We start from the raw sequence: 12,536 nt of genomic DNA, 5'->3' as shown, positions 1-12,536 counted from the left end.
AATGTATAAAAGCTGTCTGAAAAGCACACAGAATGATAAATTGTTTAGAAGCATGAAAATAATGTCAAAGAGATGCTGATCAAGGGAAAAAAAACACACACAAAGACATTGGTCTGATATAGATACCTCTTGATGTTTCACAAAGTGTCAGAAGTTATGATAACCAGAAGGAGATGGATCAGCACACACCAATGAACACATCACATGCACAGTGCAGGCACAGCACACTGTTATGCATACACAACATGCATATGTCTAGGCATACTGACACATATCCAGAAAAACATACACAGAAACCGAGCAGCATACAGAGACCAAGCATTCCCATACACAAATAGTGGGAAACAGGGTTGCAAAGTGCCAGGTGGTGGTGAGCAAACCCCTGCCAATCCACCTGGCTGCCCGCCAACCAGCTGAGGGTCAGAGGGCAATGCATGTACGTGCGCCTGCCCACCGCACCACATCACTTCCGGTTTACACCCAGAAGCGCCGCATCCCAACGGGCCTTTTGCCACTCAAACTCCCAGTTTGAGTGGTAAAAGGCCCCTTGTGATGCGGCACTTCCGGGTGTAAACCGGAAGTGATGCAATTGCGTTGGCATGGCCATGCACGTGTGCACGATCTTTGCCTCACCTCTGCCCCAAAAACCTCCCGCCAGAGGAGAGGGGGGACCTGGCAACCCTAGAAACAGGGGACTCAAATATCACAAAGTGAGGCAGACAGACACATGCACAGTTTCAGACATGGTGGTGTGCACTGGCATACAGACTGGCACATTCATGCGCAGATAGAGGGGGCTGAAATAGCTAAAGATGAAAAACCAGGTTATAAATAGACAGATACAGAGAGAGATTGACTGTCAGAAGGTATGACAAATTCAGAGTTATTTTTGCAACCCCAGAGTACTGGATCAGTTGCAAAGCTGTCTGGAGGTTGGTTAGTGCAGTCACAAGACTGGCACACAGACATACACACATACACTCAAACACACACACACTGAGAGAGAGAGAGAGAGAGAGCAAAAGAAAGAAAGAGAGAGAGAATATCTTCTGCCTCATGGACTGCAGGCTGCCTCCTGATAGAAGGGAAATGGGGTGGACGAAAAGAGAAATAAACACACACACACATACATATTAGTAACGTAGACGCTGCCACCACACGCGCACAGAACAAGGCACTGGATTGGCGTTGCCAAGCCTGACAATGGGAAAAGGCTGGGTGCAACAGTAGCAGCAGGGCTAGAAGGAAGAAGAGGAAAAAGTGCAAGGTGGCTGGAGGAGGTTATTACATTGGGGTACAAGGCAGGAGAACACCAGGTGATTACTGCAAACAAGAGTGCTGGGAGGGGAGAGACTGAGGTACAAGGGATTTGAATGCACCCGCCCCACAAGCTCCAGCTAATGCCATCGGCCCCCTTGACAACCACTTCACAACTATCCACATTCCACAGGCGAGGCAGGCAGGGAAGTGTGTGGGAAGGAAAGAAGGACGTGGAGGGGATACAAAAAAGAAGAAGACAGAAGCACTATAGTGGGTGTGTAGAGGAAGCAGAGAAGAAGTCACACACAAGTGGAGTGCAAACACGTGGAGAAATGCTGCTGCTAGAAAGAAGAGAAGGGAAATCACTTGAGAGACGTGGAACCCGAAACTGAGGCCCAACTCAGATGTGATACAGTTGGTAGTAGTTGCTACAACCCTGTGGTTCCATCGCAGGTTGCTTCACTAACATACTAAGCTCTGATCCCTTCGGGTTATGCTGATCACATTATTTCTTCCTATACTATGATGGGGGGTGGGTCAACATCGACGTGGAAAGGAATGCTGTTATCTGTACAGCCTCACATGAGCAGAGGGTAATAATTACCCAGATAGGGAGCCAAACCACAGGGCTTTTCTGCATCTACCATGTCTCCTCAGGTGTGTACAATATAGGCCTCACAGGGAAGCAGACAGGAGAAAAGCAAGTGGCAGTGAGGTTTTTCTGATTCATTTAGCTTCAGATATACAATATAGGAGAGACATTGTGCTCATGGAGCAGTGAGAGAAGCTGAGCATCTGTGGCACTGACAGATGAGCAGATCATATCCCCATGAATTATGCTGCACCAAGACTATGTGGTGTTTGCACAGCATTTTAGGTTAGGAGAAACTCGTTCTGTCTGCCCAGGCATACAGTATCAGCATTTCTCCTTTAAGTCATCTGCTTTTAACGCTGTGTTTTTATGTTTCTAGCAGGATGTGAAAACATAATCCCATTTAAACTGATATCTCTCCTATTCAAGTAGATGATACTAGGAGAACACTTCCTACCTGGCTTGTTGCTGGTGGTAAACACAGGTCCACTCACATGACAAACAAGCATGCAGAGATCTGACAGAGTTTAGTACATTCAGCATGTGTCCAATCAACACTCTTCACACTACTGTATAATTCAGAGTTCTGCATCTTTGTGGTGATATCTTAAACATGATTGAGTAGAAAGCTTAGTCCATGATAAAGAACCATAAGTCCATTTCACCACGTGTGCAAATCTAGCCAGATCCAAACTGACCCAAACACTTTAAGCTTAACAGCAGTTAAAAATTACAGTTGCTATTAATATGCTACTCTGCTATCTGAAGTGAGGCAAACAGCCATCTGACTCAGGGGTGGGTTGCCATGTAGTAATTCTAAGACAGCTGTTCCAGAATTATCCCTTTATTTTTCCAGATTTCTTGGTGACTTTAACGAGTTGGTAGTAATACAGGGCTCAATAATGTGGAAGCTACTGACAGACATCTCTTGTCACCTGGAGTCTGAATCCTGCTACCTGTTTATGAAAGAGGACAAGCTTCCCTACTGTCTCCATGTGTTCACAGAAGATGTTTTCAAGTGGCTATTACATTGCTCCTAGTCGTCTGAATGCAACCAAATGAGAGGGCAAATAAGCACTAGTGTTTTTGTGCCCAGCGTTAGCAAATAAACCGAATCAATTTCTATGCTTCTGGTGTTTGGGGTTAAGAAAGTTACTCAAATGGAGAGTTCAAATAATGAAAAATCAAAGATATGCAGCCTAGACATTCTGAATGAATGTTATGTTTTATGCAGTGATTTTTTTTGCACGTATCTGAACATGTGAGCAAAGGGCTCCACAACTCATGCAGTCTGCAGAAGCTTGCATTGGTAAACTAGTGCAGGCAATCGTTTACCAAGGCATATCAAATTCAAAAAATACATTGTTAGAAAGATTCTTGACAAAATTATGAATATTTATGTAGAAAAATAACATTAAAAATAAGCCCCAGATTTCTGCTCTGTAATGCTAGATGCCTTTCCAAAGGCAACTGCATGCATGTTGCAAGATGCTTTACACACCTTCATGCTGTGTGTCCTACACATGCTGCATGCCCAGGTTCACAGTGAAGGCCAGAGACATAAGTTCCTTGTCCCATATTGATCCTCACTATTGCTTTAAGCAGATCTCTCTCAATGGGTTTCCTTCCATGCCCCTGATACGATGAAAAATGGAGTGATGTTCATATTCAGCCCTTTCAAAATGCCTGTTAAGATCTGCATTTTCTACTTGCCCACCTTCTTCTGTCCTTGAGTTGCTGAAATTATTATGCAACGGGTGCAGTAAACACATGCAGGTGTTCTTATTACTGAAGCTGTGTCCATAACCTAAGAGGGCATGCTCACGGAGCTGGGACTAGGGAGATCTGATGATGCAGAGAAACTTCACAGATTGATAGGGTTGCCAACCTGCAGGTGGGGCCTGGAGATCTCCCTCTACTACAACTAATCTATTGATGATATTACAGATCAGTTCCCCTGGGGAAAATGGCTGCTTTAGAGAGTGGACTCTATGGTATTGTACTCTGCTGAGGTCCCTCCTCTCCCCAAACCCCTTCCTCCCCAGGTTCTACCCTCCAGCTATTTCCCAACCCAGAGCTGACAACCCTACAGTTTGATGGTGTATAGAATGGACATGTGCCAACAAGTGATACTCCCGCTGGTTTCAGTGGTCTGAAGGGCCTCTTCATTCACCAGCTACTACTTAAAATTGCAGTTTGAAAAAGCAGGGGTGTAGTTGGACAATCAAATAGGTAGTGCTAAGACATGTAGAGGAATATAGCCACAGCAAGTTAAAAATAGTCAGCAAGTGAGAACGATGCTATTTAATTAATGCACCGAACATGTGAAATCTGCTCCTTCACACCTCCTCTCCTCTAAAGGTAGAATTTAACATACACGTGGAACTATTTGAAGCCTCTGCCTCTACCCAGGAAGTTCCCCTCCCATTGCCTATTTTCTGAATCACACAACATGACCCTGTTAGATCCTATTAGCCAAGTAAGGGAGCATACAGGATAGGGGAAGCTGGGAATGAGACTCTATTATTGCTCCACAGAAAGCATCTTGCAATTAATAACAATGTACTCTGTGTAGCTCAGAACAGGCAGAGACGATATTGCTATTTGCATCTTCAGTAGAAGAATTTGCCATAGACATGTGGCTTGAGTCACCTATGACCTCCTTGTGATTATGAATCTTCTTAATGTGAAATTGAAGACCTTGGTTATCATGGTGCACTTCAGCAAAGTGAGTATACTGATGGGAATGGGTTTAGGACCAATGCTGACACACTCTGAGTATGCTTTCTCACTGCTCCATAGTTTATGCCATCTGCCTCTGGGGTAATCTGGAAGTCCTCGGTCACTACCATATCTATGGAAGAGACATGGTGGGGTGAGGCATTTGAGTTATGGAACTGCTGTGAAGCTTTATCCTCCGCACTGTGATTGAAAATTCCCTGTTCCCATGACGTTTAATTTCATTTGCAAGATCAGGAAATTCCAATCTGATTTTATATGTGTGACCATAAGAGACCACGTTTTCCAAAAGGCAATTCGGCAGACAATTACTTCTCAATTGAATTCATGCCCTTTTTCAGGACCACAGAGATAACAATTGGTGCTGATTGAATAGTGCTTTCTTTTGAAAAATGACTGTGTACATTGATTCAGGCTTTCTGAAACTTTGTGGAACGTTTCCACAGAAAACAACACTGTCTTTTATTTGGAGGTTCCACTTACTCCTTATAGATAGCATTGCCAATAGCGGATCTGGTCAGAGAGACCATTCTCAACACAGAAAACTGATCCCCTCCCTACAGGAAATGCTTCTCATAAGGCATACCCATTCCACATATACCTATTATTGAGACTGGGAGGGCTCATGGAATAAGACGGATCTGAAGAGAGGTACAAAGGGAAGGATTTAAAGAAGCATGTGTTCCCAGCATAGCATGCACAGGAAAGAAATTCCAATGCCTCTCTTCAAGAGGGACCTGGCTGTCAGAGATGGAATGAGGTACTGAGCAGGAGGGGGAAATGTTGTGAGACCCGCTTAGATGTGTCACCAGGACCAACAGTGGGGCTTCTCTTGCACAAGGGCCATGATGTAAGCCTCCCCGTGAGGCTTTCTTTCCTGTTGCTGTTTGCTGCCACTGAAACCCCTGTCTCCTACTCATACCTCTTGTCCCCCTGAGAGTTCTGGTTCTGCTGGTTGCCGGCGGATTGTAGATCAGGTATATTGGCAAAGTCGTCCTGTTCTGAGAGCCCCAGTACAAGGGACAACACCACCATACGGCCTTCCCTGTCCATAGGTGTTCCAACCAGGGGAACGATGAGGCCCCAAGTTCAGTGAGCAGGTTGCAGATAAAGAAGACAGACAGACAGGAAAGAGAAAAGAAAACAAAGCTTAAGAAATTAAACTGGCAAGAAAACATTACTGCAGAGCTGCAATGCAAAGAGATTTGAATATATTTCAACCATACAAAACACACATCAGATGCTTAGGCTTCCTGGGCAAGATTCAGAAGCCAGGGAGAACAAAGAATAGATGGTCTGCAAGGATACCGTGTTTGAGAGCTGCATAAGACGGTGCTCATGGAATGTTTAAATGGGCAAACATCCTGGAGAAGTAAGACTGTGAACTCCTTTTGCATAAAATAAAACTTGATCTGTCTCCAGAGGCATGCCCCACATGTATCTGAACTTCAAAACACACAGTTATTATTGGTTAATCTAATCCAGACACTATGGATTCCCTGGATACCTCCTCTTCTCACTAATCAGTGATATCATGGACTACAGCCAGCCAGTAATCCGGATATACAAGGAACAAGGGCGAGCAAAGTTACTGCTGGACATAGAAGAGGTTGGGATTGTAGGTTACGGACAACAACTGGTTAAGAGTGATTGATACTGATCAATGTGGCCCTAAGCAAACAATGCAAAACAATACAAACCACTAGGGCAAGGACCCCCAAAGTGGCGCTCATGAGTGCCATGGTGCCCAGTAACACTTTCCCCAGTGCCTCCCAAGTGTTTTTAGAAAGTGGGTGAGGCCATGCAGGGCTTTTGCCAGCAGGTCTTCTGATTGGCCACTGGAGATCGACTGTGCAGATTTTTAAGAAGTTGCTTTGGTGGCAGCTGCCACCACAGCACAAGGACCTGCATTAGGGTTGCCATCCTCCAGATGGCACCTGGAGATCTCCCACTATTACAGTTCATTTCCAGATGACCAAGATCAGTTCCCCTGGAGAAAATGGCAGCGTTGGACTTTGTCTATGGTCTGTGGTCCTTCCCCTCCCCAAATTCTGCCCTCCTCAGGTACCACCCCCCAAATCTCCAGGTATTTCTCAACCCAGAGCTGGCAACCCAAATCTTCACTGTGTGACTGAAGGTAAGCTATGTATATGCAATTAAAAAATATGTTCATTTTAAAGGACATCCTATTCAACAAAGCTTCTGCCTGAAATGTTGAAGAGTTACTATTAGAGTTATATACGACCTCACTCCCTGACCTTTTGTGGCTGGCTCCACCTCACGTGGAAGCCATTTTGTGGCTACACCCACCATCCTGAGTCAGAACTCCAAAGGTGCTCACCGGCTTAAAAGTCTGGGGACCCCTATACTAGGGACAAGGTTTTTTTTTATTTGGCATCTAGATATACATTGAATGGTGCTTACATTCTTTATTGTAAACAGCAAGCTAAATGGGCTGAGCATTTATCTAATGCTGGATTTGAAAGTGGATTAGACTTGAATATGGAGCATTCATGTGTATGGGGAATTAATTTATGTTTAGTTATGAATCAGTTCAGGGACCATTTAATAGATTTCCGTATTTTCTCATTCTGATATGTAGTGGGTGAAACAAAGTGAAGCATCTGGATGAATTTAATAAGCCATTAAGTTATGTTATAGCACTGTGAAATCCCACCTACTAGGCACAGGCGGTCACTTTGAGGAACAGATTTTATAAACGTGTGTCAGCTCCTCTTTTAAAGCTCACCTCTACTGAGGACTTGAGCACTTTTTAGTGCTGAGCAAGAAAGCTCCTTGGCCTTTGGGAGCAGACAGCTGCGCTACATGCCCTAGGTGGCTGAGCGTAGTGCAACGGAGAAACAGTGCCATGACCCTGGTTCAAGTGTGGTGCCTTTCCCAGTGAGATGTGATGTGCCCACTCTCTGACATCCACGCACCGCTACTGATCGCACCTTGTAAAACCTTTCACATCGTTGAATTCAGAATGGGTCAGTGCACTCAACGGACTGGAATAGGTGCTCGAGAAGCTCTGTAATTAGATTTGAAGCTATTGAGCTGCATGTATGGAAGATCAGATAAGCACACAACTGAGAGGGAGGTTCCTGGCAGGTTCCTGGCAGGAACCGAGGCAGGTCCAAACAGCAGACTGCAACCAAACGGATCTAGCAGGCAGCATTACCACCCCCTTTTGTCTTTCCTTTGCGGGACTGAAGCTTGCTGTGTTCTGGCTCAAATGTTGCTGCTGGTTTACAGTTTGGCCTTGGGCAAAGACTAAACCTATCTGAGGCTTGTTTGGTGAGCCTGCTCTGTTAGCAGAGGGATCCTGTGGGAGCTCCGATATTCAGGGAATTAATCCATGACTGACATTTTTTTTAATGTTGGAAAGCAGAAGCTGTGCTTAAGAGCTGTTCAGCTGCTTAGGCTTAGATTGCTTGGCTTGAAAGGTGTAACAAAAGTTAAGGGGGGGTTGTCTCTGTAAACCTTACTTGTATGGTGCTTCTTACTGATTCATTTGATGTCTCCCCCCCCCCCCCCTTTATTTGCAATATTGCATCCAGGTACAATTCAGTGCTGGTTCTTACATTTAAGGCTCTAAATGGCTTGGACCCAGGGCACTTGAAGGACGGCCTCCTCCCATATTTCCCAGCCCACCAGTTAAGATCTTTTCAATCCCCGGTCTCTGTGCCCCCACCTGCAGAGGTGGGCAGCAACGAGAGCTGGGGCTTTTTCAGTGGTGCCACCTCGCCTTTGGAACACCTGTTTCAAGTTTTGAAGTCTGTTTAATCAATATCATTTTAGGCTGCTCAATGTATGTTTATGCTGTTTTTAATGACTTTGGCTTGTTTTGAATGGTTTGTTGTTAATTGCCTTGTTTTACTGTTTTTGTTGTAAGACATTTTGATGTAAGATCTCTGGAGAGATGATATATAAACTTTCCACATAAATAAGTAAATAAATAAATAAATGTTAATATATTGTCAGTCTACTTATGTATGATACACTGCTTTACTTTACTGTACTTTTAATGTTAATTAAGTGCAAGTGGGGGACCTGCAATAAACTTGCCGGAGCAGCTCTCCATTCCCCTCCCCTTTGCTTCCTGCCCTCTCCCCCTACTTCTTTCAGCCTCTCACCCTTTCTCCCTCCTGCCATCCCTTTTCTTTCTCTCTCTATTCCACTCCTGTCCCTTTCTGTCCCCCACCCCATCAATCTTTCTCTCTCTTTTTGCTCCCCCTCCACCTCACTGTCTCTTTCTGCCCCCCATCATTCCCCCAGCCACAGCAGCAGTGGGGGCCATGGCTCTCCTGGAATCATGATGGATCTACCAACTACAGAGATCAGTCCACCTTAGGGTTGCCAGCTCCAGGCTGGGAGATTCCTGGAGATGGGGGTGGAGCATTGAGATGGTGAGGTTTGGGGAAGGTATAATGCCATAGAGTCCACCCTCCAAAGCAACCATTTTCTCCACGGGAACTGATCTCTGTCATCTGAAGGTCAGTTGTAATTCACCTGGAGGTTGGCAACACTAGTTCCCCTGGAGGAAATGGTTGCTTTGGAGGATGGACTCTATGGCATTATACCCTTCTGAGGTCCTTCCCTTCCTCAAACCCCACCTTCCCCAGGCTCCACCCCTCAAATCTCCTGGAATTTTCCAACCTGGAGTTGGCAACTCTATCTCCTTCCCACCCAATAGCCACCTGACCTTTATCTGCCCCCTGTCTTAAATTTTCCATCCCCTCCCCCTCTGCAGCCTCTACCTTGGAAAACTACAGTCTTTCTCCACAGTGGGGATCAATCAGCTTACATTAGTCTCCTCATCCACACAACAACCCTGTGAGGTAGGTTAGGCTGAAAGTATGTGATAGGTCCATAATCACCCAGTGGGATTCCACAGCAAAATGGGGATTCAAACCTGGGTCTCTCAGACTCTGCTCTGAAGCTCTAACCCCTACACCACACTGGCTTTCATAGGGTGGCTGCTGTTGAGCAGCAGCAAGCCTAGTCAAGTCATGCATAAGAACATAAGAAAGGCCCTGCTGGATCAGACCAAGGCCCATCAAGTCCAGCAGTCTGTTCACACAGTGGCCAACAAGGTGCCCCTAGGAAGCCACAAACAAGACGACTGCAGCAGCACCATCCTGCCTGTGTTCCACCGCACCCAAAATAATAGGCATGCTCCTCTGATACTAGAGAGAATAGGTATGCAGCATGACCAGTATCCATTCTAACTAATAGCCATGAATACCCCTCTCCTCCATGAATATGTCCACTCCCCTCTTAAAGCCCTCCAAGCTGGCAGCCATCACCACATCCTGGGGCAGGGAGTTCCACAATTTAACTATGCAATGTGTGAAAAAATACTTCCTTTTATCTGTTTTGTATCTCTCGCCCTCCAGCTTTAGCAGATGACCCCGTGTTCTAATATTATGGGAGAGGTGTCCACTCTCTCCAAATTATGCATAATTTTATAGACCTCTATCATGTCTCCCCTCAGCCGCCTTCTTTCCAAGCTAATCAGCCCTAAGCGTCTTAACCGCTCCCCATAGGACAGTTGCTCTAGTCCCCTAATCATTTTGGTTGCTCTTTTCTGCACCTTCTCAAGCTCTGTAATATCCTTTTTTAGGTGTGGTGACCAGAACTGTACACAGTATTCCAAGTGTGGTCTCACCATAGATTTGTACAAGGGCAGTTTGATATCAGCAGTTTTATTCTCAATTCCTCGTCTAATTATGGCCAGCATAAAATTTGCCTTTTTTACAGCAGCCGCACACTGGGTTGACATCTTCATTGAGCTATCCACTACCACCCCAAGATCCCTTTCTTGGTCTGTCGCTGCCAGCACAGATCCCATCAGTGTATATGCGAAGCTGGGATTTTTTACCCCAATATGCATCACTTTACACTTACTCACATTGAATCTCATTTGCCATTTTAATGACCATTCTTCCAGTATGCAGAGATCCTTCTGGAGCTCTTCACAGTCCATATTGTTTTAACCACCCTAAATAATTTGGTGTCATCTGCAAACTTGGCTACTTCACTGTTTAACCCCAACCCCAGGTCATTGATGAACAGGTTGAAAAGCATCGGTCCCAACACAGATCCCTGAAGCACCCCACTGCTCACATCCCGCCATTGTGAGAACTGACCATTGATTCCTACTCGCTGCTTCCTATTTTTCAGCCAGCTCTCAATCCATAAGAGGACTTGTCCTCTTATCCCATGACTATGAAGTTTGCTTAGCAGTCTTTGGTGGGGGACTTTGTCAAAAGCTTTTTGGAAATCCAAATACACAATCTCCACAGGCTCATTCCTGTCCACATGCTTACTGATGCTTTCAAAAAACTCTAATAGGTTAGTGAGACAGGACCTACCCTTACAGAAGCCATGTTGGGTTTTGCCCAGCAGACCTTGCCCTTCTATATGCTTGACATGCCCTTCTATATGCTTGACATGCAGGGTTGCCAACCTCCAGGTGGGACCTGGAGATCCCCTGGAATTACAACTTCAGACAACAGAGATCTGTCCCCCTGGAGAAAATGGCTGCTTTGGAGGGTGGCCTCTATGGCATTATACCCTGCTGAGGCCTCTTCCCCCCCACCCCAAACCATGCCCTCCTCAGACTTCACCACAAAATTTCCAGGAATTTCTCAACCTGGAACTGGAAACCCTAGCCAGGTCCGGCCCCAGCAAGTCCTCCCTCAAAGGTAGGGTTGGCAGGTCACTTAGACTGGTGGGCAATTGCCCACCCATCCAGTGCCCGGCTTGGAAGCGGGGATCGTGTGCACATGTGGTTGCGCCGATGCAATTGCATTACTTCCGGTAAAAGGACCATTGCGATGCAGTGCTATGCAATCACGACAGCACGGCCGGGTACACGCGATCCCTGCCTCAGCTCCACCCAAAAAACCTTCCGCTGGAGCCAAGCGGGGACTTGGCAACCCTACTCAAAGGCCAAAATAGGCCTGGAAAAGCCCCTGCCCTCTCCCCCAGCCTTTTACTGGCAGAACTAAGCCTGGAATCTGTGGTCGCCTAGCCACTGTTACTGAGGGAATTTTTTGCTTAAAGCTAAAGGCACTCCTTTTATTGTTTTTGGCTTTTTAAAACTCCCCATTGTATTTTTTTAGATTCCTGGGGCCCTTTTCAAGTTTGTAGAAAGTTTTGTCTTGCCCGTTCACAGTTCCAGTCACCAGATTTAAGTATCCAAAGATTTGCTGACTTTGCTAGAATATAAAATTTCTTCTTCTGAAAAAGCTGTTCAGATGAGCCAGTGTGCTAAAGCAGTCTGCTTTTAGGCTTCTGACTATGTCTCCTTTAATATAATCCCCTTATCTCTTTTCTTTCTGTTTTCAAAAATAGCAATCAGTTAACTAAAAAAAAAAAGGTGTACTAAATAGATCAACTCCCTACAACGCACAGGTGTATTTGGAAGCAAGTGTTGCTCATTTTACTGGGACTTTCTCCCAAGTAAGGGCCCATAGGTTTTTTGCAGTTCAGATTAAGCTACTCAGTAATAAAACCACAGGAATAGGTTTATTAGTGGCACAGCACACATTATATGATCTTTGAGGGTTGTTAATAAAACCAGTGCTTTTGTGGCAAATTCTCTGCTTACTGTGTGGATGGGAGCCATCAACAGTATTTCTGTGGTAATTGTAATTTGTGTGCCAGCTTTTAGAATGATGATGACTACTCTGAATGATTATAGAAAAGGGCAAGAGTCCAGTAGCACCTTAAAGACTAACAAAAATATTTTCTGGTAGGGTATGAGCTTTCGTGAGCCACAGCTCACTTCTTCAGCTGTGGCTCACGAAAGCTCATACCCTACCAGAAAATATTTTTTGTTAGTCTTTAAGGTGCTACTGGACTCTTGCCCTTTTCTACTACTGCAGACAGACTAACACGGCTACCCACTGTGAATTATCTGAATGATTATGACTAT

The 12,536-nt window shown here is 45.3% G+C and overlaps 1 protein-coding gene across 2 annotated transcripts in view; it reads right to left on the bottom strand.

Moving 5' to 3' along the window:
• The window catches only part of SYT7 (synaptotagmin 7), a 79,965-nt gene that overhangs the window by 48,490 nt on the left and 18,939 nt on the right, over positions 1–12,536 (bottom strand). Inside the window, exon 2 of one of the 2 annotated variants that reach the window (XM_056850979.1) lies at positions 5,514–5,636. The exons of the other annotated variant lie outside the window; for it this stretch is intronic. Within the exon in view, the coding sequence (XP_056706957.1) occupies positions 5,514–5,636 (123 nt within the window). The remainder of the gene's footprint in view (positions 1–5,513; positions 5,637–12,536) is intronic. 2 annotated transcript variants of the gene reach the window in all.

The sequence above is a fragment of the Euleptes europaea genome, chromosome 6 (genome assembly GCF_029931775.1).
Source record: "Euleptes europaea isolate rEulEur1 chromosome 6, rEulEur1.hap1, whole genome shotgun sequence".
Taxonomy (NCBI): Eukaryota; Metazoa; Chordata; class Lepidosauria; order Squamata; family Sphaerodactylidae; genus Euleptes; species Euleptes europaea.
This window is presented reverse-complemented; position numbering and strand designations above follow the sequence as displayed.